The sequence below is a fragment of the Oncorhynchus gorbuscha genome, linkage group LG14, assembly GCF_021184085.1.
Source record: "Oncorhynchus gorbuscha isolate QuinsamMale2020 ecotype Even-year linkage group LG14, OgorEven_v1.0, whole genome shotgun sequence".
Taxonomy (NCBI): domain Eukaryota; kingdom Metazoa; phylum Chordata; class Actinopteri; order Salmoniformes; family Salmonidae; genus Oncorhynchus; species Oncorhynchus gorbuscha.
Window position 1 is genome coordinate 29,570,787 of NC_060186.1, and position 27,268 is coordinate 29,598,054.

Below are 27,268 nucleotides of genomic sequence, written 5' to 3' on the forward strand. Positions count from 1 at the left end.
TTGAATGTTCATTTCTCCAGATGAACTGGTTATAGATGAGGGGATATAGATGAACTGGTCAGTCTGTGGTCTTATAGATGAGGAGATACAGATAAATGGAGTATAAAGTATTCAACAAGTCAGATGAACTGGACAGTCTGTGGTCTTATAGATGAGGGGATGCAGATGAACTGGTCAGTCTGTGGTCTTATAGATGAGGGGATACAGATGAACTGGTCAGTCTGTGGTCTTATAGATGAGGGGATACAGATGCACTGGTCAGTCTGTGGTCTTATAGATGAGGGGATACAGATAGATGGAGTATAAAGTATTCAACAAGTCAGATGAACTGGTCAGTCTGTAGTCTTATAGATGAAGAGATACAGATAGATGGAGTATAAAGTATTCAACAAATCAGATGAACTGGTCAGTCTGTGGTCTTATAGATGAGGAGATACAGAGGAACTGGTCAGTCTGTGGTCTTATAGATGAGGGGATACAGATGAACTGGTCAGTCTGTGGTCTTATAGATGAAGAGATACAGATAGATGGAGTATAAAGTATTCAACAAATCAGAGGAACTGGTCAGTCTGTAGTCTTATAGATGAGGGGATACAGATGAACTGGTCAGTCTGTGGTCTTATAGATGAGGAGATACAGAGGAACTGGTCAGTCTGTGGTCTTATAGATGAAGAGATACAGATAGATGGAGTATAAAGTATTCAACAAATCAGAGGAACTGGTCAGTCTGTAGTCTTATAGATGAGGGGATACAGATGAACTGGTCAGTCTGTGGTCTTATAGATGAGGAGATACAGAGGAACTGGTCAGTCTGTGGTCTTATAGATGAGGAGATACAGATGAACTGGTCAGTCTGTGATCTTATAGATGAGGGGATATAGATAGATGGAGTGTAAAGTATGTCAGTCTGTGGTTCTCACATAAGTTTATGTTGTAATTAATGTTGGCTTCATTAATATCTAACGGGTTAAAAACCATGTTATCAGAGTTGATATCCTTGGCTTCATTAACCTCTTGAATCTAGGGGGCAGTATTTTCATTTTTGGAAAAATAACGTCCCCAAAGTAAACGGTTATTTTGTCAGGACATATAATTGACAGCTTAGGATAGAAAAGACTCTAAAGTTTCCAAAACTGTAAAAATATTATCTGTGAGTATAACAGAACTGATATTGCAGGCGAAAGCCTGAGAAAAATCCAAACAGGAAGGGACTCTTATTTAGAAGGCTCTGCATTCCTATGCACGGCTATTGATCAGTGAATGAGATATCAACCAGATTCCTTTTTCTATGGCTTCCCTAAGGTGTCTAGTGTCACAATACATAGTTTCAGGTTTTTATTTTGAAAAATGAGCCTGAACTTCAACATTGCGTCAGTGGTCAGCTGAAGTGTTTTGTGCGTAAAGGACAAATGCGGCCATTGTTTCTCTCTATCCTACTAAGAAGCCACCAGTCCCGGTTGATATATTATCAAATAGATATTTGAAAAACACCTTGAGGATTGATTATAAACAACGTTTGCCATGTTTCTGTCGATATTATGGAGCTAATTTGGAATATTTTTCGGCGTTGTAGTGACCAATTTCCGGTCGATTTCTCAGTCAAACGTGAAGAACAAATGGAGCTATTTCACCTACAAAAATAATATTTTTGGAAAAAAGGAACATTTGCTATCTAACTGGGAGTCTCTTGAGTGAAAACATCCGAAGCTCATCCAAGGTAAATGATTTAATTTGATTGCTTTTCTGATTTTCCTGACCAGGTTGCCTGCTGCTAGCTAGTCATAATGCTATGCTAGGCTATCGATAAACTTACACATGCTTGTCTTGCTTTGGCTGTAAAGCATTTTTTCAAAATCTGAGATGACAGGGTGATTAACAAAAGGCTAAGCTGTGTTTCAATATATTTCACTTGTGATTTCATGAATAGGAATATTTTCTAGTAATATTTATGTCCATTGCGTTATGCTAATTGGTGTCAGTTGATGATTACACTTCCGGACCCGGGATGGGTTGTATCAAGATTAATATCTAACGGGTTTGCTTGTTATGGCTGCAATCCCGCTAACTGGATCGATATGACAACTACCAGTGAAAATAGAGGGCGCCAAATTCAAACCACAGAAATCTCATAATTACAATTCCTAAAACATACTTGTGTCTTATATCATTTCAAAGTTAATCTTGTTGTTAATCCCACCAAAGTGTCCGATTTCAAATATGCTTTTCAGCAAAAGCACTACAAACGATTATGTTAGGTCTCCACCAAACCACAATAAGCACGGCCATTTTCCAGCGAAATATAGCATTCACAAAAAGCATAAATAGAGACATTTTATATCACTAACCTTGAATTATCTTCATCAGATGACACTCATAGGACTTAATGTTATACAATACATGCATGTTTTGTTTGATAAAGTTTATATTTATATAAAAAAATCTGAGTTTACATTGGCGTATTAGGTTCACTAGTTCCAAAAATATCAAGTGATTTTGCATAGCCACATCGTTTCAACAGAAATACTCATCATAAATGTAGATGATAATACAAATTATACACATGGAATTATAGATATACCTCTCCTTAATGGAACCGCTGTGTCAGATTTCAAAAAAAGTTTACGGAAAAAGCCACCCATGCAATAATATGAGACGGAGCTCAGAAAAGTAGCCAAATTAGCCGCCATGTTGGAGTCAACAGAAACCAGAAAATACATGATAAATGTTTCCTTACCTTTGATGAACTTCATCAGAATGCAGTCCTAGGAATCCCAGGTCCACAATAAATGCTTGATTTGTTCGAAAATGTCCGTCATTTATGTCCAATTAGCTACTTTGGTTAGCGCGTTTGGTCAGTCAGTAGAAACATGTCAAACGATGTACTGAATCAATCTTTAGAATGTTGTTTACATATATCTTGAATAACATTCCAACCGTAGAATTAGAATGACTTCAGATGACCGGTGGAATGCAGGTCCTTCCCCTGTGAACGCTCATGGTGAAAGCATGGTCAACTCGTGGCAGTGGTAACTATTTCCTGTCCCATTCAACCCCCCTTCACATTAGAGTCATCAGACAAAGTTCTATTGCCTGTTGACATCTAGTGGAAGGCGTAGGAAGTGAAAACTCATCCATATCTCGCTGTAATTTCAATGAGAGCTTGGTTGAAAATCTGCCACCCCCAGAAAAAATACAAACAGGAAGTGGAATTTCTCAGGTTTCTGCCTGCAATATGAGTTCTGTTATACTCACAGACATAATTCAAGCCGTTTTAGAAACTTCAGAGTGTTTCCTATCCAATATTAATAATAATATGCATATATTAGCAACTGAGACTGAGGAGCTGGCCGTTTACAATGGGCACCTTTTCATCCAAGCTACTCAATACTGCCCCTGCAGCCATAAAAAGTTAAAGACCATGTTATCAGAGTTGATATCATTGGCTTCATTAATATCTAATGGTTAAAGACCATGTTATCAGAGTTGATATCCTGCCTAACTAAGAGAGATACACTGTCGGAATCATCCAGAGAATGGAACAGAAACATAGGGTCCTGTGTGGCTCAGTTGGTAGAGCATGGCGCTTGCCATGCCAGATTTGTGGGTTCGATTCTCACGGGGTGACCAGTTTTAAAAAATATGAAAATATGTCTGCACTCACTACTGTAAGTCGCTCTGGATAAGAGCGTCTGCTAAATGACGTAAATGTAATTAATGTAAATGTAAGTGCATGTCTCACATTTCCAATACAACCATACATTTGTGTTAGTTTTATCAATAGGGGTGCACTTTCTATGGAATGTACATTGACACAGTCCACAACACCACTGAAGACTTTATGGGTTATGACATTTAGAGCAAATCAGTTGACTTTAGTGGAGTCACTTGCCATAGGCCTACGAGAGGGGGGGTGAACTACCAGCTGATCATTCTTCAGGTGTGCAATGTTGCCTTTTTTTATTCTTCAATTCGTCGTGGCAGCAGTTATTTTATTTTGAGGCGTACCTATTCCAAGAAGTCTTCATTGATGAGAATCTTCTCCTTGTCTTTGAACCTGAGCAGTTTCACCACTATAGTGAAGAAAGTGAAATTCATATGCACCCTCTCCATTTTGAGTTGATCTGCCAGGAGTCTCTTGGCCTTGACCTCTGTGTTTCAGTCTTTACATCCTCAATTCCATCAATTAAAATGTTATTGTGCCTTGATTGTTTTGGGGGGGGAAAGTGCTTGTCAAGTGTTATTTGGAAAATTGCGAAATCCTCAGACATGGTTTTGAATGCGGTCTGGCTGGTTACTCCACCTCCGACTGCGTAAATTCCAAACTGTGTTTAAATTCCATTACATCCTTAAACAGATCATCAACCCTTTTGTTGGTAGAATCCATAAAGAGTTGCAGGACAGACTTAAAGTTATTTTCCTGCAGATCTATTTGATATTTATAGAACTCTTTTTGTTGATCGAGCTGATCAGGGAGAGTAGTACTTAATACATATTCCTCTTCTGCATTGAGTTTTGCAGCATTTTCCTGTCTAGTATTACAAGTGTGTTGTGAGCTACAATGTGTTTGTGAACACAGCCCACACCCCACCTCCCAAAAAACAAGCTACGCAAGTGAAATGGCAAACACACACAAGCAACATTATGATAAACAGATAGAAAGCGGAGAACTTGCCGTATGCGGTGGTCGGAGCATTCACTTACTCACAGAATGAGTAGCATGAATGATGTTAGAGTCCTTCCGGGTGAAGAATAGTGTATTAATCCTCCTCTTGGAACTACCCATCCCGGATCCGGGAGAATTATTATGAACTACACTAATTAGCATAGCGCAAAGTTCAAAAAATATTACTAGACAATACTCATATTCATGAAATCACAAGTGAAATATAGTGAAACACAGCTTAGCCTTTTGTTAATCACCCTCTCATCTCAGCGTTTGAAATTATGCTTTACAGCCAAAGCAAGACAAGCGTTTGTTTAAGTTTATCGATAGCCTAGCATAGCATTATGTCCAGCTAGCAGCAGGAAGCTTGGTCACGAAAATCAGAAAAGCAATCAAATTAACCGTTTACCTTTGATGATCTTCAGATGTTTTCACTGCTGAGACTCCCAGTTAGAAAGCAAATGTTCCTTTTGTTCCATAAAAAATATTTTTATACCCAAAATACCCCCGTTATGTTGAGTAATCCACCGGAAATAGAGGTCACGACAACGGTGAAAAAATTTCCAAATTATATCCATAATATCGACAGAAACATGGCAAATGGTTTTTATAATCAATCCTCAAGGTGTTTTTCAAATATCTATTCGATAATATATAAACCGGAACAATTGGCTTTTCAGTAGGAGCGAGAGGAAAAATGACTACCTCTGTCCTTTACACCAGAATCACTCTGAGAGCCCTCTGCTGGCCACTTACGCAATGTAGTCGTTTACGCTCATTCTTCAACATAAAGGAGTGAAACTACGTCAAAAGGCTGTAAACACCTTAGGGAATACGTAGAAAAAGGAATCTGGTTGATATCCCTTTCAATGGCCAATAGGGGTGCATAGGAACACAAAAGTTTCAAAATAAGAGGCACTTCCTGATTGGATTTTCCTGCAATATCAGTTCTGTTATACTCACAGACAATATTTTGACAGTTTTGGAAACTTTAGAATCTTTTCTATCCTAAGCTGTCAATTATATGCATATTCTAGCATCTGGTCCTGAGAAATAGGCGGTTTACTTTGGGAACGTTATTTTTCCAAAAATAAAAGTAGTGCCCCCTAGTTTCCCCTAGTTTCAAGAGGATCCTCTCTCTATTTCACTCTTTCACTTTTTCTCTGTCTTCCCTTCATCTCCTGTGTCGTGTTTTTACTATCATTAAACTGAAGGCTTCGTTTTTATCAAAGATTCTCTGTAATTTGTTACTCGTTTAAACTGAATAATCATGTAACTGTAATTAACTAGGAATTTGGGGCACCAAGTAAAGTATTCAGATTACAAAGTTATAATTTCCCAATATAACCTTTCAGATATTTTCATATCTGATCAAGAATGAATGGTTAATGAATTATTTACTTCACCTCACGTTAGTCTCATTCCAAACGTCGTAAATTGTTGGTTATCTGCACGAACCCAGTTTTCTCTATGAGTCATCCATACATCAATTGTCTTAAATCATTTATTTATTACTAACTAAGTAATTCACAGAAATGCTTAAACAAACACTAAATATGGTTACATGAAATGATAGAATGTGGACTGACCCGGCATGGCGGCTTGTTTGACAAAAGGGGAGTGGGGGTTTTAACAAGAAGTCACTACAGAGGTAATTATAACAATTAAAATGCTAATCCTTTGCACATAAACGCTCACTCATTCGGGAACAATTGCAATCAATATATATATTTACACTCAGTGTGTCGTCTTGATCGCTGGTGAAAAGTCTTTCTTTTGAAGAATTGTCCATCTCTCCCTCTCTCTCTCCTGTCTTGGTTAGAGGGGATAGTCCAAAGTGACATTCGTTATAGAATGGATGTTTCGGCGGTTGTCATTCTTCGCGTTCAATGATACCGAATTCCTAGCTGCAGACTAGTAATCAATATCAAAGACTTGTTCTTATTCTGTCGGTATCGATATTCTAAGAGTTTAACCACGTGGTATGGTTAAAAAGATTCAGCAATGGTCTACACCTTTAGCCCTCTCGTAATTGCGGTAAGCTTGGTCTGCTGATAATTTCTCAAAGTTGGGTTTTATTCGGAATGGCAAAAGAGGGCTGTCACAGGATGTCTGACCCTAACTGGGCTCAGGGGCGGTCCACTGATTTAGTTCAATCAAAAGGGAATTGTATTTTTCTTCATTAAACTGTCCACAATCATATTACACAATTATACAAACAGTATCATACTCACTCATTCATCTTATACAACAATTGGATGTGAACCTCATAGGCTATTATATAAACAGCGTTATGGTAATGTGGCCACACCGTCTCTCTTGAGCTTCCCAAGTTGTGCCAAACGGACCAGTTCGTAGCTGGATTCTTCGCCGATCTTTTACACTTTCTCTGGAACATGAAATTTGTTCGTACCTCAAGTTCTGTGAGGTGGTACTCTATAACTGTGTGTCCATGAGGTCTTCTCAGGAATTTACGACCTCTGACCACAGCAGTCTGGTTGTAGAAGCAGAGAGCGGGGGATGGTGCTCGCTGTACTCAAAGAGGGCAACATCATGACACCTGCCACTATGTTCTTTTGCACTCTCTTTCTCATCTCTCGCTCTCTCGCTGTCCCCCATCTCTCCTTCTCTCTGTAGGTTGCAGATCGCCCAGGAGGAGCATCGTAGTGTGGAGGTTGAGAAGGTAACGTTGGAGCAACGTCTGAGGGACGAGATCAACGAAGCCAAGCAAGAGGCCCAGAGACTCGGTAAGCTACGGGAGGGAACAGAGAACGAGTGGAGCAGGCAGAAATACGCTGAGGAAGAGCTGGATCAGGTACACACACTGCACACAAACATACAGTACACCTGTACATACACACACCTGTTTATACACATATACCTGTATACTGTACATACACAGCATACACACATTAACACACACACAAATATATATGCCTGTATACAGTGCATTTGGAAAGTATTCAGACCCTGTGACTTTTTCCACATTTTGTACATTAGACTTTTTCTAAAATGGATTAAATCATTTTTTTAATACACAATATACACATATACACAATATACACACAATACCCCATAACGACAAAGCAAAAAACCTGTTTAGAAATGTTTGCAAGTATATTAAAAACTCATATCACATTTACATAAGTATTCAGACGCTTTTCTCAGTAGTTTTTGAAGCGTTCCACCAAATCTATTAATTTTAAACTGTTGATTACTTCTACTTTATTATTCACCTGATGAGAAGACATGTTTTTATACACATTTTTACCGACCGCCTTGATTCAATCTTTTGTAGCAAATGTGAAATTGTGTTTTTTTTACATTGGATAAAAGCAGAGACACAGAGCTACAAAATGGTATATCATAAACTACATTTAAGGAACAATGGGAAAGTAATTCTGCTTTGAAAGTTAATAAATTTGTAACCTCACTTTTGAGAAAATGTTCTTTGAATGATTTGGTACCTACTGGAGAGCCCTTTGTCTACACCCATTCAGCATCGTTCACACCCTCTTAAGCTTTAAGAGATCTGAGCATTCTGTCCTAACAACAACAGTCAAGCACCCAAGCTAACTGGCTAATGTCGGCTAGCTAGCTAGGTACTTCCAGACACGAATGAGAGAACAGCTCACTGACCATTTTACTCGCCCTAGCAGATATGGTTAGGCTGATTTCATGTTATCCAGAGCGTTAGTGACTGCAACTGTGCTGCTGGCAACAATTGATGTTTTTTTTGCCAACGTTTACTGACACCAGCCATATTCAACGGGTGTTGAGCGTTTGTAAATTTGTCAGTTATTTTGCGCTCTGGCACACTCAGACGAGAGTGCCTAAGTACCAGCTACGTCTATCAACAGTTGTCGCAGTGACATTCTATTGAAATGGTTACTTGCATAATGGAGTATTTTGTTAAGACATGTAGCTAGCTAGCTATGGGGTGTGTTTATGAATTCAATCTGGAGTGCACTCATAGTGAGCTCAGGGCATTTTCAGATTGTCCTTTAATACATTCAGAGCCCTTCGCTCTCTGAGCATTCAGAGCACACACTGGACGCTCTGGCCGAGGACTTTTGATTTGAGCGTTCTGACCTCACAAAGGCCATCAAGCACCCAAGCTAACTGTCTTACCAGCTACTTCCAGACAGAAATGAGAGAACACCCCATTTTACTCCCCCTAGCAGAGCTGGTTAGGCTGTTTTCATGTTATCCAGAGCGTTGGTGACTGTATCTGTGCTGCTGGCAACAGTTTAATTACACTTTTTTTTGCCATATTCAACTGGTGTTGAGCGTTCGTAAATTCATCAGTTATTCTGCGCTCTGGCACATTCAGACAAGAGTACTCTGAAATTGGAGTAGATAGCCAGAACGAATTTACGAACGCACCCTAGGTAAACAATTAATCATAATCCCAATTCATGAATCTGCAGGTAGATAACCAACCAGGTTCAATGTTAGCTAGCTTACGTTAGGCTATAACTAGCAAAGCAAATGGCTCTCAGATACGAATAATAAGATCATATACATAACGTTAGCTTGTGAGCCAGCCAGCTATCGTTAGCTGGCTAGCTAACAGTACACATTAACTTGAAATTAAAATGTCTTTCTGTCAAAATTGGAAACGTGTCATATCTGAAAATGCAGCTAGGTAGACTATCTTACCCATAACGTTACATAATGGATGGACGCTTCTCCCTCCCTTCTTCCTGCCATGGTTGCCCTTAGTTTGAAGATGTAATCTGGAGACAGGTGTTTTCTCCATCTACTTAGCTATCAAACTGACCAGCTCCATTAGACACAAGCGTGCTATATGGCAGACCAATCCAAACTCCTCTTTCGTCATGTCCAGCCCACTCATTCTCTCAGCCAACAATGGCTAGCGGGAAGGTTGCTGGCATTTTCTGTAGTTAAACCAACTTAGCTCGTAATTATATTTATTTATTTGTATTTACAGATGACATACAAGTCTGTTATTAAGGCACACAAAAGTTCATATGTTCCAGTAGGTATTTCCTGCAAAAAATAAATTTTTATAAACTTATTTTTATGTTCAAATGGCTCTCCTGTGAAGTAGTGACCCGCGACATATGCCTAGTTTCCTGAATCAAGTCATATATGATGGGGGTTTCTGGGTTGCCAATTTTTATTTATTTATTTATTTTTATTTCACCTTTATTTAATCAGGTGGCCAAGTTGAGAACAAGTTCTCATTTACAATTGCGACCTGGCAAAAAAGCAAAGCAGTTCGACACATACAACAACACAGAGTTACACATGGAGTAAAACAAACATACAGTCAATAATACAGTAGAAAAATAAGTCTATATGCGATGTGAGCAAATAAGGTGAGATAAGGGAGGTAAAGGCAAAAAAAGGCCATGTGGCTAAGTAAATACAATAAAGCAAGTAAAACACTGGAATGGTAGATTTGCATTGGAAAAATGTGCAAATTAGAAATAAAAATAATTGGGTGCAAAGGAGAAAAAATAATAATAATAATATATATATACAGTAGGGGAAGAGGTAGTTGTTTGGGGTAAATTATAGATGGGATATGTACAGGTGCAGTAATATGTGAGCTGCTCTGACAGCTGGTGCTGAAAGCTAGTGAGGGAGATAAGTGTTTCCAGTTTCAGAGATTTTTGTAGTTCGTTCCAGTCATTGGCAGTAAAGAACTGGAAGGAGAGGCGGCCAAAGGAAGAATTGGTTTTGGAGTTGAGAGATATACCTGCTGGAGCGTGTGCTACAGGTGGGTGCTGCTATGGTGACCAGCTAGCTGAGATAAGGGGGGACTTTACCTAGCAGGCTCTTGTAGATGATCTGGAGCCAGTGGGTTTGGTGACGAGTATGAAGCGAGGGCCAGCCAACGGGAGCGTACAGGTCGCAGTGGTGGGTAGTATATGGGGCTTTGGTGACAAAACAGATGGCACTGTGATAGACTGCATCCAATTTATTGAGTAGGGTATTGGAGGCTATTTTGTTAATGACATCGCCGAAGTCGAGGATCGGTAGGATGGTCAGTTTTACGAGGGTATGTTTGGCAGCATGAGTGAAGGATGCATTGTTTTGCGAAATAGGAAGCCAATTCTAGATTTAATTTTGGATTGGAGATGTTTGATGTGAGTCTGGAAGGAGAGTTTACAGTCTAACCAGACACTTTGGTATTTGCAGTTGTCCACATATTCTAAGTCAGAACCGTCCAGAGTAGTGATGCTGGACAGGAGGGCAGGTGAAGGCACCGATCGGTTGAAGAGCATGCATTTAGTTTTACTTGTATTTAAGAGAGTTGTCTGGCATTGAAGCTCGTCTGGAGGGTTGTTAACACAGTGTCCAAAGAAGGGACAGAAGTATACAGAATGGTATCGTCTCACCAGCAGCAAGAGCGACATCATTGATGTACACAGAGAAGAGAGTCGGACCAAGAATTGAACCCTGTGACACTCCCATAGAGACTGCCAGAGGCCCGGACAACAGGCCCTCCGATTTGACATACTGAACTCTATCAGAGAAGTAGTCGGTGACCCAGGCGAGGCAATCATTTGAGAAACCGAAGCTATCGAGTCTGCCGATGAGGATGTGGTGATTGACAGAGTCGAAAGCCTTAGCCACGTCAATTAATACGGCTGCACAGTAATGTTTCTTATCGATGGCGGTTAAGATATCATTTAGGACCTTGAGCGTGGCTGAGGTGCACCCATGAGCAGCTCTGAAACCAGATTGCATAGCGGAGAACGTGCAGTGGAATTCGAAATGGTCGGTAATCTGTTTGTTGTCTTGGCTTTCGAAGACCTTAGAAAGGCAGGGTAGGATAGATATATGTCTGTAGCAGTTTGTGTCTAGAGTGTCCCCCGCTTTGAAGAGGGGGATGACCGCAGCTGATTTCCAATTTTTGGGGATCTCAGACAAATAAAATCAAATGTATTTATATAGCCCTTCGTACATCAGCTGATATCTCAAAGTACTGTATAGAAACCCAGCCTAAAACCCCAAACAGTAAGCAATGCAGGTGTAGAAGCACGGTGGCTAGGAAAAACTCCATAAAAAGGCCAAAACCTAGGAAGAAACCTAGAGAGGAACCAGGCTATGTGGGGTGGCCAGTCCTCTTCTGGTTGTGCCGGGTGGAGATTATAACAGAACATGGCCAAGATGTTCAAATGTTCATAAATGACCAGCATGGTCAAATAATAATAAGGCAGAACAGTTGGAACTGGAGCAGCAGCACGGCCAGGTGGACTGGGGACAGCAAGGAGTCATCATGTCAGGTATTCCTGTGGCATGGTCCTAGGGCTCAGGTCCTTCGAGAGAGAGAAAGAAGGAGAGATAGTGAGAATTAGAGAGAGCACACTTAAATTCCCACAGGACACCGAATAGGACAGGAGAAGTACTCCAGATCAAACAAACTGACCCTAGCCCCCCGACACATAAACTACTGCAGCATAAATACTGGAGGCTGAGACAGGAGCGGTCAGGAGACACTGTGGCCCCATCCGAGGACACCCACGGACAGGGCCAAACAGGAAGGATATAACCCCACCCACTTTGCCAAAGCACAGCCCCCACACCACTAGAGGGATATCTTCAACCACCAACCAGACAACACGAAAGAGAGGTTGAACAGGCTAGTAATAGGGGTTGCAACAATTCCGGCATATCATTTTAGAAAGAAAGGGTCCAGATTGTCTAGCCCGGCTGATTTGTAGGGGACCAGATTTTGCAGCTCTTTCAGAACATCAGATGACTGGATTTGGGAGAAGGAGAAATGGGGAATGCTTGGGTGAGTTGCTGTGGGGGGTACAGTGCAGTTGACCGGGGTAAGGGGTAGCCAGTTGGAAAGCATGGCCAGCTGTAGAAAAATTCTTATTGAAATGTTCAATTATAGTGGATTTATCGGTGGTGACAGAGTTTCCTGTCAGCTGGGAGAAGGTGTTCCTATTCTCCATGGACTTTACAGCTTGAAAGCCAAGGCTGCTTGAAAAGTGGTCTTCAAATTTGCAAGTTTACAAACCATAGGCAACTAATTTGAAGACGACAATGCTCTCCAATCATTGACTGATCACTCACAACCCATAGGAATTCCCACTCAGATGACTACTTTTAAATAGTGAAAGCCCTCAATGACAATGTCTATACCAAAATGAGTTATTTACATCTAGAGTCCTATTTATCTCTACGATTGACACTGAAACACTTGTTATTTTGGCTGAATAAGGATAGGTAAACTGATCATTTAAACATCTACCAACGTAATAAAATTTTGCATAAGTAAATGTAATACTAGCAATTTTGAGATTCATACAATCAACATTAAACATTTTTTAGAGAACAATAGAGATTATATTTCTTTCAATTAAATTTAAAAATGTTGAAGATCAGGCTAAAAATATTATTATTATTTTTTAAATTTGGTATGCAATTAAAAAAAAAAATTTAAACAGTGACACTTGGACAGATATTGACAACATTCAATACTGTCTTGCACACTCTTGCCTGCATCTAGCTGATCTAGGGTGTATTCGTTAGTACAACAGTTGCAAACAAGAGTTTCTATTGGAAAAATGCAGGTATGTTTATCCCAGTTTTGTTCCATTTGCTTCCGTTTAAGAAATGTTTTTCAACAGAATCTGTGGAATGAATACACCCCTGATCATGCGTAAGCACAGTTCACTTTCATAGCAGCCACGTTGTATTCCTTCTCACATCTATGCAATCTCCTCCTCTCACCTTTTCCCTTCGTTTGTGGATTTCAATGCACAACACATCAGCTGTATGTGACCAGGCAAAAACACCGACACACAGCCTACATCGTTATCACCATATTAGCTACGTAACGTAAGTAACGTCATAGTCAATATAGCTAATAGAAGTAGCGTGTTAGTAAACCCACTACAATCATGCAGTAACTTTACAGTGTATAGTCAATTAACAGTGTAGCAGTTACACCGGCGGACCCCGGTGGCAATAAATTAGTAAAACCAAAAGCTTACCTTGACTTGGAAAAGTTCCAGTGTTGTGTTTGATAGCCAGCTAGCTAACATAGCATGTTTGAGTAGGGTAAACTAGCTAGCTGCATTTGCTAGCTAAGTAGATGGAAATAAATGTTTACTCTCTCTCTCTCGCTTATCCTTCATTTTTGAAGAAGTTCATTTGTTCAAAACTTTTCAACTATTGCATTTCTCACTCTTTGAGTCAACTATTCACCACATGTTATCCACTGCAGTGCTAGCTATCTGTAGCTTATGCTTTCAGTACTAGATTAATTATCTGATCCATTGATTGGGTGGATAACATGTCAGTTTATGCTGCAAGAGCTCTGATAGGTTGGATGACGTCCTCTGGAAGTTGTCATAATTACTGTGTAAGTCTATGGAAGGAGGTGAGAACCATGAGCCTCCTAGGTTTTGTATTGAAGTCAATGTACCCAGAGTAGGACGGAATCTAGATCTCCTCCAGCTACACCATGGTGCTACCCTACAAAGTGCTGTTGGGATTACTGTAGACCTTCATTGCAAAACAATCTATTTTAATCAATTATTTGGTGCCGTGAATATATTAATATATTTTTATCTAAAAAGGATATATCTTTTTAAATGTTTTACAATTGAAATTTTTCTAAAAGTCACTGACGATGGTCCTCCTCCTGAGCAGCCTCCACTGACCTGCATACACACCTCTACACACACCTACACACACACATACACTCATACACACACATAACATACATTCATGTGTGTATGTCTGTGAGCGTGCATGAGTGTGTATGTGTGTGTGTATACCTGTGTGTGTCCATCTGTTTGTTTATGTGTGCATGCACGTGTGCATACGGCTGTGTGTGCGTATACCTGTGTATATACTTGTGTGTGTATGTGTGTATCCAGGTGCGTATGGCCCTGAAGAAAGCAGAGCGGGAGCTGGAGTCTCGGGCCTGCTGGTCTCCCCCTGATGCCCTTAAGACCTGGCTGCAGCTGACCCATGAGATAGAGGTCCAGTACTACAACATCAAGAAACAGAGCGCTGAGAAACAACTACTTCAGGCCAAAGAAGGGGTGAGACACACACATACATACAGAAATCAAATCATATCAAAACATTTTGGTCACATACACATATAGTGGCAAGAAAAAGTATATGAACCCTTTGCAATTACTTGGATTTCTGCATAAATTGGTCATACAATTTTATCTGATCTTCATCTAAGTCACAACAATAGACAAACACAGTGTGCTTAAACTAATAACACACACACATTATTGTATTTTTCTTGTCTATTGAATACAATTTAAACATTCACAGTATAGGTTGGAAAAACTATGTGATCCCCTAGGCTAATGAGTTCTCCAAAAGCTCATTGGAGTCAGGAGTCAGCTAACCTGGAGTCCAATCAATGAGATGAGATTGGAGATGTTGGTTAGAGCTGCCTTGCCCTATAAAAAACACTCACAAAATGTGAGTTTGCTATTCACAAGAAGCATTGCCTGATGTGAACCATGCCTCAAACAAAAGAGATCTCATAAAACCTGAGATTAAGAATTGTTGATTTTCATAAAGCTGGAAAGGGTTACAAAAGTATCTCTAAAGGCCTTGATGTTCATCATTCCACAGTAAGACAAATTGTCTATAAATGGAGAAAGTTCAGCACTGTTGCTACTCTCCCTAGGAGTGGCCGTCCTGCAAAGATGACTGCAAGAGCAGAGCACAGAACGCTCAATGAGGTTAAGAAGAATCCTAGAGTGTCAGCTAGACTTACAGAAATCTCTGGAACATGCTAACATCTCTGTTGACTACTCTACGATATGTAAAACACTAAACAAGAATGGTGTTCATGGGAGGACACCACGGAAGAAGCCACTACTGTCCAAAAAAAAACATTGCTGAAGTTTGCAAAAGTGCACCTGGTTGTTCCACAGCACTACTGGCAAAATATTCTGTGGACAGATTAAATTACACTTGAGTTGTTTGGAAGGAACACACAACACTATGTGTGGAGAAAAAAAGTCTCAGCACACCAACATCAAAACCTCATCCCAGCTGTAAAGTATTGTGGAGGGAGCATCATGGTTTGGGGCTGCTTTGCTGCCTCAGGGCCTGGACAGCTTGCTATCATCAACAGAAAAATTAATTCCCAAGTTTATCAAGACATTTTGCTGGAGAATATAGGCTATCTGTCCGCCAATTGGAGCTCAACAGAAGGTGGGTGATGCAGCAGGACAACAACACAAAACACAGAAGTAAATCAACAACAGAATGGCTTCAACGGAAGAAAGTACGCCTTCTGGAGTGGCCCAGTCCTGACCTCAACCCGATTGAGATGCTGTGGCATGACCTCAAGAGAGCAGTTCACACCAGACATCCCAAGAATATTGCTGAACTGAAACAGTTTTGTAAAGAGGGATAGGGATGGTCCAAAATTCCTCCTGACTGTTGTGCAGGTCTGATCCACAACTACAGAAAACATTTGGTTGAGGTTATTGCTGCCAAAGGAGGGTCAACCAGTTATTAAATCCATTTGCCCCACACTGTGAATGCTTACACGGTGTGTTCAATAAAGACATGAAAATGTATAATTGTTTGTGTTATTAGTTTAAAACTGTGTTTGTCTATTGTTGTGACCTAGATGACAATCAGATCAAATTTCATGACCAATTTATGCAGAAATCCACGTATTTCCAAAGGGTTGACATACTTTTTCTTGCCACTGTATTTTGCAGATGTTATTGTGGGTGTAGTGAAATGCTTGTGTTCCTAGCTCGAACAGTGCGGTAGTGTCTAACAATTCCCAACAATACACACAAATCTAAAAGTAAAAGAATGGAATTAAGAAATATATAAAAATTAGATTGAGCAATGTCGGAGTGGCATTGACTAAAATACAGTAGAATAGCATACAGTATATACATATGAGGTGAGTAGTATGTAAACATTATTAAAGTGACTAGTACATAATGTTGCTGCTACTGTCTCTTACCACCGAAAATAACTTCTGGACATCAGAAAAGTGATTACTCACCGCGGACTGGAAGAAACTTTTTCCTTTAACGAGTCCGACGAGAAGGATATCCTGCTTTCACTGGAACAGACCCAGATCCACGCCTTTTGTGTGAAGAAAAGACACTGGAAAAGGGGCCACAGATCGGGAGTCCTTCTGAAAATCCGGAGGCGAGCGAGTAAACTCCAACTGCCTTCCATTCTTCTCGCTAACGTGCAATCATTTTAAAATAAAATGGAGGACCTGAGATTAAGATTATCCTACCAATGTGACATTAAAAACTGTAACATCTTATGTTTCACCAAGACGTGGCGGAACGAAGATACAGACAATATAGAGCTAGCGGGATTTTCCATGCACCGGCAGAACAGAGACGCTACCTCTGGTAAGACGAGGGGGGTTGGGGGTTGTCAATAACAGCTGATGTGCGATGTCTAATATTAAATAAGTCTTGAGGTATTGCTCGCCTGAGGTAGAGTACCTTTTAATAAGCTGTAGACCACACTATCTACCAAGAGAGTTCTCATCTATATCATTCGTAGCCATCTATTTACCACCCCAAAACGAAGCTGGCACTAAGACCGCTCTCAACCAACTCTATAAGGCCATAAGCAAAGAAGAAAATGCTCACCCAGAAGTGGCACTCCTAGTGGCCGGTGAACTTAAATCAGTTTTACCACATTTTTACCAGCATGTCACATGTGCAACCAGGGAAGAAAAAAATCCTAAACCACCTTTAATCCACATAAAGAGATGCATACAAAGCTCTCCCCCGTCCTCCATTTGGAAAATCTGACCATAATTCTATCCTCCTGATTCCTGCTTACAAACAGAAACTAAAGCAGGAAGTACCAGTGACTCGCTTAATACGGAAGTGGTCAGATGATGCGGATGCTACACTACAGGACTGTTTTGCTAGCACAGACTGGAATATGTTCCAGGATTCATCCAGTGGCATTGAGTACACCACCTCAGTCATCGGCTTCATCAATAAGTGGATCAATGTCGTCCCCCCTAGTGACCGTACGTACATATCCCAAGCAGAATCCATGGATTACAAGCAACGTCAGCACCAAGCTAAAGGCTAGAGCTGCCACTTTCAAGCAGCAGGACCCTAATAAGGGCGCTCATAGAAATCCCGCTATGCCCTCAGACGAACCTTCAAACAAACAAAGCGTCAACACAGGATTAAGATTGAATCCTACTACACCGGCTCTGATGCCCGTTGGATGTGGCAGGGCTTGAAAACTATTACGAACTACAAAGGGAAACCCAGACGTGAGCTGCCCAGTGACGTGAGCGTACCAGACGAGCTAAATGCATTTTATGCTCGCTTCAAGATAAGCAACACTGATGCATGCACGAGAGCACCAGCTGTTCTGGATGACTATGTGATAACACTCTCGGTAGCCGATGTGAACAAGACCTTTAAACAGGTCAACATTCACAAAGCCGCTGGGCCAGACGGATTACCAGGACGTGTACTCAAAGCATGCGCGGACCGACCGTCAAGTGTCTTCAATGACATTTTCATCCTCTCCCTGACCGAGTCTGTAATACCTACATGTTTCAAGCAGACCACCATAGTCCCTGTGCCCAAGGAAGCGAAGGTTACCTGCCTAAATGATTACCGCCCATGGCACTCACATTGGTAGCCATGAAGTGTTTTGAAAGGCTAGTCATGGCACACATCAACAGCATCCTCCTGGACACCCTAGACCCACTCCAATTCACATACCGCCCCAACAGATTCACAGGTGACTCAATCTCAATCGCGCTGCACACTCCCCTTTCTCACCTGGACAAAATAAACACCTATGTGAGAATGCTGTTAATTGACTACAGCTCAGCGTTCAACACCATAATGCCCACGAATCGCATCACTAAGCTAAGGACTCTGGGACTAAACACCCCCCTCTGTAACTGGATCATGGACTTCCTGACGGGTCGCCCCCAGGTGATAAGAGTAGGCAACAACACGTCTGCCACGCTTGATCCTTAACACTGGGGCCCCTCAGGGATATGTGCTTAGTCCCCTCCTGTATTCCCTGTTCACCCACGAAGGCGTGGCCAAACACAACTCCAACTGCATCATTAAGTTTGCTGATGACACCACAGTGGTAGGCCTGATCACCGACAACGATGAGACGGCCTATAGGGAGGAGGTCAGAGAACTGGCAGTGTGGTGTCAGGACAACAATCTCGCCATCAATGTGAGCAAGACAAAGGAGCTGATCATTATATTTACATTTAAGTCATTTAGCAGACGCTCTTATCCAGAGCGACTTACAAATTGGTGCATTCACCTTATGACATCCAGTGGAACAGTCACTTTACAATAGTGCATCTAAATCTTAAGGGGGGGGGGGTGAGAGGGATTACTTATCCTATCCTAGGTATTCCTTAAAGAGGTGGGGTTTCAGGTGTCTCCGGAAGGTGGTGATTGACTCCGCTGTCCTGGCGTCGTGAGGGAGTTTGTTCCACCATTGGGGGGGCCAGGGCAGCGAACAGTTTTGACTGGGCTGAGCGGGAGCTGTACTTCCTCAGTGGTAGGGAGGCGAGCAGGCCAGAGGTGGATGAACGCAGTGCCCTTGTTTGGGTGTAGGGTCATGGCCTACAGGAAAAGGCGGGCCGAACAGGCTCACATTAACATCGACAGGGCTGTAGTGGAGTGGGTCAAGAGTTTCAAGTTCCTTGGTGTCCACATCACCAACGAACTATCATGGTCCAAACACACCAAGACAGTTGTGAAGATGGCGCAACAGAACTTTTTCCCACTCAGGAGACTGAAAAGATTTGGCATGGGTCCCCAGATCCTCAAAAGGTTCTATAGCTGCACAATCAAGAGCATCCTGACCGGTTGCATCACCGCCAGGTATGGCAACTGCTCGGCATCTGACCATAAGCCGCTACAGAGGGTAGTGCAAACGGCCCAGTGCATCACTGGGGCCAAGCTCCCTGCCATTCAGGACCTATATAATAGGCAGTGTCAGAGGAAAGCCCATAACATTGTCAGAAACTCTAGTCACCCAAATTATAGACTGTTTTCTCTGCTACCACACGTCAAGCGGAGCACCAAGTCTAGGACCAAAAGGCTCCTCAACAGCTTCTACTCAGTTCATAAAATGTAAAAAAAATATATATTCAAAAATACATTGACCCCCCCTCCCTTTTGTACACTCGCTGTTTGTTTGTTACATATGGGTGGTCACTTTGCCCCCCACCTACATGTACAGATTACCTCAACTAGCCTGTATATATATATATATGTATATAGCCACATTATTGTTATTCTTAATGTATTACTTTTATTTTTTATTTTAGTATACTTGGTAAAGATATTTTTCTTCTTGAACTGCACTGTTGGTTAAGGGCGTGTAAGTAAGCATTTCAAGGTAAAGTCTACACTTGTTGTATTCGGCACATGTGACAAAGTTTTTGATTTGATTTGGTGTTACATTATTAAAGTGGCCAGTGATTCCAAGTCTATATAGGGCAACAGCCTCTAAGGTGCAGGGTTGCGTAACTGTGTGGAAGCCGGCTAGTGATGGCTGTTTAGCAGTCTGATGTCCTTGAGGTAGAAGCTGTTTTTCAGTCTCTCGGTCTCAGTTTTGATGCACCTGTACTGACCTCACCTTCTGGATGATAGTGGGGTGAACAGGCAGTGGCTCGGGTGGTTGATGTCCTTGATGATCTTTTTGCGTGCTGTAGGTGTCCTGGAGGGCAGGTAGTTTGTCCACGGTGATGCGTTGGGCAGACTGCATCACCCTCTGGAGAGCCCTGCGTTTGTGGGTGGTGCAGTTGCTGTACCAGGCAGTGATACAGCCCGACAGGATGCTCTCAATTGTGAATCTGTAAAATGCACAATTGTGGGTTTTAGGGGCCAAGCCAAATTTCTTCAGCCTCTTCACCACCTGTCTGTGTGGGTGGACCCTTTCAGATTGTCAGTGATATGTAAGCGGTAAGGAGCTTGAAGTTTTCCGCCTTCTCCGCTGCGGTCCCGTTGATCTGGATAGGGGCATACTCCCTCTGCTGTTTCTTGAAGTCCACGATCAGCTTCTTTGTTTTGTTGATGGCCCGTCAGGATGTCCAGAACACAGTTGCACAGGGCGGGGTTCAGACCCAGGGCCCCGAGCATAATGATGAGCTTTGAGGGTACAATGGTGTTGAATGCTGAGCTATAGTCAATTAACAGCATTCTTACTTAGGTATTCCTCCTGCCAGATGGGATTGGGCAGTATGCAGTGTGATGGCGATTGCATCGTTTGTGGATCTATTTGGGCGATAAGCAAATTGAAGTGGGTCTAGGGTGTCAGGTAAGGTAGAGGTGATATGATCCTTATAACTAGCCTCTCAAAGCACTTCATGATGACAGAAGTGAGTGATATAGGGCGATAGTCATTTAGTTACACAGAAACACACACACACACACATGAACCTGGTGAGAAAGTTGATGATGGTGGTTTTGTGAATTATGATGGTGCTGATGATGATGATATAGGCTGACAAGATCAAGAAGAAGAGGAGCACCCTGTTTGGGACGTTCCATGTGGCTCATAGCTCCTCCCTGGACGACGTTGATCACAAGATCCTGACTGCCAAGTAAGTTCAGTCAACCGACTTTACTTTGTTCAGCCAACCGACTTTACCTTGTCCAGCCAACTGACTTTACCTTGTTCAGCCAACCGACTTTACCTTGTTCAGCCAACCGACTTTACCTTGTTCAGCCAACCGACTTTACCCTGTTCAGCCAACCGACTTTACCTTGTCCAGCCAACTGACTTTTCAAACTGACTTCACCTTTCATAGCCAACAGCCTTTACCTTGTTCAGCGAACAGACTTCACCTTTTTAAGCCAACCGACTTTACATTGTTCAGCCAACTGACTTTACAAACTGACTCCACCTTTTTCAGCCAATTGTCTTGACTGTGTTCTGCCAACTGACGTTACGTTTTTCAGCAAGATGACTTTACATTGTTCAGCCAAATGTCTTTAAATTTCTCAGCCAACAGACCAAGTGACTTTACCTTGTTGGGTTACACACCTCAAAGGTCCTTGAGGCTCTTTCCATTTTTCTCTCTCCCCCTTACTCTGTCTTTTCTCTCTCCTCTTGTTTGTCACCCCCCCCCTCTCTAGGCAGGCTCTAGGTGAGGTGACGGCTGCTCTGAGGGAGAAACTTCACCGCTGGCAGCAGTTGGAGTCTCTTACAGGCTTACCATTGGTCAATAACCCCGGTCTGCCCGCCCTGGCTGCTGCCCTCAACCTAGACCCCGCCTTCCTGGGCCTGCACCCGCCGACTCCGCAGCACCTAATCCTATCAGACGATTTAGATGACATGGACGAGGATATCCTGTCCCCAGGGACGCTGCGGTGTACGTGTCATCGCTTTGTGCTTCTTCGCCCACCGACACATCACTCTGTGTTAGATAGTGTAGTAGTGGCTCCGGGATGAGGTGTCCCGGTGGTACAGATTGAGGATCAGTTTCCCTTCACTCAATCCTAACCTTAACTGCAAAATGCAAAACTATCAAAGTGCCTTTTAACCACCCTCCTGTCTTGTCCTGTATGTGCACAACGTTGATTGTATCAAACACTTCTTCCTGAACAAGTGACTTGTACTGGTGATTAGCTGTGCCAGGTCAATGGTATCCTATCTTCTCACCACTCTCCTTTTGGATGATCTCCTCATATTCTGTCCTGATTGGTTGGTTTCCTTACATTCATCATCTGTCCCGTGATTGGCTATCCTCAGACGCGGCCTGGCAGATGGACCGGCGAGTGAGTGACCTCTGGCCAATGAGCGGCATCTCCGACAGCCAATCCCCATGGAAGTATTCTGGTTGGGCCCACCCTCCTTTACTCTCCTTGCCAATCCTAACAAAGCACTACTAATGTACCCTTCCAACCCCCCTTTTCTCTTTCCTCTGTGGATTCTCCCACATAGACAGACTACCCCTTCTGCTCCACTACCTGTGGAATGGTCCACTGTCTCTCAGGAGCAGTGGAGTTGAGCCGGATGGGGTGAGGCGGGGAGATGGGGGGGTTGATCTTATCTTGTGGAGAAGCGACAAGAATTTGCCACTTTATAACCACTCATCACATGCCCTCTCTCTTTCTCTCCCCTCTTTTTCTCTCCTTCTCTCTCCCCCTATCTCTCTACAAATCAGACATTCTATCCAACTGGAAGACTTCCTCCTTTTTCATTCTTCCTTCAGAAAGGGGTGTTTATTATTTATCCTCCTCTCCTGTCCTCCCTCTGTTGCTGACTAACCTCCACTTGCAGGTCTACAGTTTTTCTGTCCCTCCACATCTTCTGGCTGGTACACCAGGATATTTGCACATTGGATGTTCAGTCAGAACACTTTATTTTCTCAGAACATCAAAACGTCTGATAAAATATGATTTCTAGCATGTCTGTCACTTCCTATATACACTGAGTGTACAAAAAATCAGGATCACCTACCTAATATTGAGTTTGCCAACAGTCAATTCGTCGGCGCTTGGACTCTACAAGGTGTCGAAAGCGTTCCACAGGGATGCTGGTCCATGTTGACTCCAATGCTTCCCACAGTTGTCAAGTTGGCTGGATGTCCTTTAGGTGGTGGACCATTCTGATGCACACAGGAAATTGTTGAGCCTGAAGAATGCTGCAGCGTTGCAGTTTTTGACATACTCAAACCGGTGCGCCTGGCACCGGTTTGAGTATGTCCCATTCAAAGGCACTTAAATATTCACCCTCTGAGTGGCACACAAACTATCCATGTCTCAATTGTCTCAAGGTTGAAAAAAAAACATATTTCAACCTGTCTCCTCCCCTTCATCTTCACTGATTGAAGGGGATTTAACAAGTTACATCAATAAGGGATCAGCTTTCACCTGGATTCACCTGGTCAATCAGTGTCATGGACAGAGCAGGTGTTCCGAATGTTTTGTACACTCAGTGTATATACAGTATCTGTGCCGAAACTTTCATTCTACAACAGACTTTCATTGATGCATTATATTAAGAACTTTAAAAAAATAGAAACTATTGGAACCAAGACTTAAAAGTGTCCGTAAAATGTATATAGGTTCAGAAATTTTATGAAACAGCACAGTTAAAAAATATATGGCAAATAGAAATCCAACTAGATGGTCTTCCGAGATTGATGAGAGGGAGGTTGAGGGTAGCTGAAGGATGGGATTAAAAACAAACAGAAGCTGACTATTGTAAAATACTGTGTCTGTAAAATATATAGTAGTATGTATAGTATAGTATGTATACGCTTGAAGTAGAAGCCATTAGTTTACTCCAATTAGGGGAGGGGTGGTAGGGTTAGGGGAAAATAATAAAGGAAAATAGATTTGGAAAAAATATATATATATATATTATATTTACAAAAAAATATATTGGGGTTGAAAATGATGCAGACAATGACATTGATGGAAGCTACAATCTTAACTGCAATATTAAAGCTGATCTACCCCCTAAAAAAATACTTAAAAGGAACTGTTGGCACAAGATGGAGGGAAAGTTGGAGCATTACTAACGAAATTGCCAGTAACGAAAAGGTACACTTAATCCAGTATAAACAAATGTATAAAATGTATTATTCAAGAGACAATATTCACAAATTATACAGCACAATGACAGAGTCATGTCTTAAGTGTAAAACTAATATTGACTCAATAATCCCTGCTTTTTGGGAATGCGATGATGTCCAAAAAGTTTTATTCTGTCTGTCTGCATTTTTCAAGACATGGCACATGGGGGTGTAGTGAGATACCAAATGGGCTGGACGATTCTCTTCTCATCGCTCATCTCGAAAAAACGTATACTAAAGCATGGAAATCAAACAATCCGCCATCATTAACACATTGGAAAAATGTTATTATTTATTATTGAAATAGCATGGGTGACCAAGAAAAACTCATTGGTACAATTTAAGGCCAAGTGGCAAACAATAATGAGGGCAGTAGGGATGGGGGTGTGAGCATGCGTGTCTGGACAGATGAGATGTAGTCGTTTGTGTGCGTCTGTATGTTTTTGTTCTTATGTATATGGCTGTATTTGGAGTGAAAACAAAAATAAAATGTATTGAAAAAAATAATACTGCAAGCTTTACTGCAAACATACATGGGACTCTGTGTGCTAAGGACTTTAGTATTTTTCCAACGGTGCAGTTGAGTCTGGCTCTGCACAATCCCACCTCCAATCTCAGCTTCATTATGCCTAAACACTCCCAGGCTTTATCAGTACAGTATCATACCCTTATATCGCATTCCTCTCTGTGGAGGATTATAGTGTATTTGTGTGTCATTATGATGAGTGTGCATGTGTGTCTGCAGTATACAGTGTATAACGTTTTTGTGTTCCTTTCCTCCTTTAGCTCCCAACATGATGCCCCTGCGACAGCGCCCGGGAGACCCCACACTGGCCCTGGGCTATCAGAGGTTGGTAGAGGCTCACCCGGAGGTCCTCAGGGCAAGGGATGTGGTCTATAATCTTCCTGCCCACCCCAGCCCCACGCTCACCAGTTTCGCAGCCACTCCATTGTCCAGCTGGAGTTCCTTCCTATGCCTTCTCTCTTTTCCTCCCTCTCCCATCCCTCCCCACTCGCTGTCCACCCCTCCCCAGCCATCCGTCCATCCGTCCTCTGAAGGCACTTGTTTTTCCACTCTGCTCTTCCACTCCTCCCATTTCCAGTCTCTCGAGGCTTTGTCTGATCTCCCACCCACAAGGGGCGCTACAGCCAGTTCACAACGCTCTGGCAGCTTTGTGTACACACACACACACACACAGCCAGATCCCAACGCTTAGACTCCTGCAGATTTGGGTACACACACACACACACACACACGCACACACACACTCGCAGCCAGATCCCAACGCTTAGACTCCTGCAGCTTTGGGTACACACACACACACACTCACAGCCAGATCCCAACGCTTATACTCCTACAGCTTTGGGTACACACACACACACTCACAGCCAGATCCCAACGCTTAGACTCCTGAAGCTTTGGGTATACACACACACACACACACACACACACACACACACACACACACACACACACACACACACACACACACACACACACACACACACACACACACACACACACACACACACACACACACACACACACGCACACACACTCACAGCCAGATCCCAACGCTTAGACTCCTGAAGCTTTGGGTACAAACACACACAGACAGACGGACGGACTCACTCACTCACTCACTCACTCACTCACTCACTCACTCACTCACTCACTCACTCACTCACTCACTCACTCACTCACTCCTGCAGCTTTAGGTACCCATTTCTCTCAGCATGGCAACATGCTCTAGCATATAGTAACACACACGCTCAGTCACACAAACACACACTCAGCATGACTTGGATGAGCAGGCCCGGCTTGACCCATGCATGTTTCTCATATATGTCTCTCTTACGAGATTTTGAATCTGTAGTTGATCATATGCATTATATTTTTGCATGTTAGTAATTTAGCAGACGCTCTCATCCAGTAGTGAATGCATACATTTTCATACTTGTTTTCCATGCTGGTCCCCCATGCTCTACCAACTGAGCCACATGGGACTAGTATAGTCTCACGCTTCATTTGTTCATCCTCTAGCCCTCCATCCATCCTCTTCCCTTCTCTTTATTCTCCTCTCTCCATTTCTTACCTTGCCCCCCTCTCTTTACCTCCCCCATCCCCCACCCCTCTCCCTTTACCTACCCCCTCCCTCACCCCTCTCCCTTTACCTACCCCATCCCCCACCCCTCTCCCTTTACCTACCCCCTCCCTCACCCCTCTCCCTTTACCTACCCCTTCCCTCACCCCTCTCCCTTTACCTACCCCATCCCTCACCCCTCTCCCTTTACCTACCCCTACCTCACCCCTCTCCCTTTACCTACCCCTTCCCTCACCCCTCTCCCTTTACCTACCCCCTCCCCCACCCCTCTCCCTTTACCTACCCCCTCCCTCACCCCTCTCCCTTTACCTACCCCTTCCCTCACCCCTCTCCCTTTACCTACCCCATCCCTCACCCCTCTCCCTTTACCTACCCCTACCTCACCCCTCTCCCTTTACCTACCCCTCCCTCACCCCTCTCCCTTTACCGACCCCCTCCCTCACCCCTCTCCCTTTACCTAACCCCTCCCTCACCCCTCTCCCTTTACCTACCCCCTCCCTCACCCCTCTCCCTTTACCTACCCCCTCCCTAACCACTCTCCCTTTACCTACCCCCTCCCTCACCCCTCTCCCTTTACCTACCCCATCCCTCACCCCTCTCCCTTTACCTACCCACTCCCTCACCCCTCTCCCTTTACCTACCCCTCCCTCACCCCTCTCCCTTTACCTCCCCATCCCTCACCCCTCTCCCTTTACCTACCCCTACTTCACCCCTCTCCCTTTACCTACCCCCTCCCTCACCCCTCTCCCTTACCTACCCCATCCCCCACCCCTCTCCCTTTACCTACCCCCTCCCTCACCCCTCTCCCTTTACCTACCCCTTCCCTCACCCCTCTCCCTTTACCTACCCCTTCCCTCACCCCTCTCCCTTTACCTACCCCATCCCTCACCCCTCTCCCTTTACCTACCCCTACCTCACCCCTCTCCCTTTACC

The 27,268-nt window shown here is 42.9% G+C and overlaps 1 protein-coding gene across 4 annotated transcripts in view; it reads left to right on the forward strand.

Moving 5' to 3' along the window:
- Positions 1-27,268, forward strand: part of LOC123994760 (stromal interaction molecule 1-like) — a 117,002-nt gene that overhangs the window by 83,336 nt on the left and 6,398 nt on the right. For 3 of the 4 annotated variants that reach the window (XM_046297730.1, XM_046297732.1, XM_046297731.1), the window contains 6 exons: positions 7,301-7,478; positions 14,539-14,706; positions 21,148-21,248; positions 21,784-22,019; positions 22,400-22,486; positions 25,017-25,080. In XM_046297730.1, coding sequence (XP_046153686.1) covers positions 7,301-7,478; positions 14,539-14,706; positions 21,148-21,248; positions 21,784-22,019; positions 22,400-22,486; positions 25,017-25,080 — 834 coding nt within the window. The remainder of the gene's footprint in view (positions 1-7,300; positions 7,479-14,538; positions 14,707-21,147; positions 21,249-21,783; positions 22,020-22,399; positions 22,487-25,016; positions 25,081-27,268) is intronic. The other variant, XM_046297733.1, reaches the window with a different exon arrangement.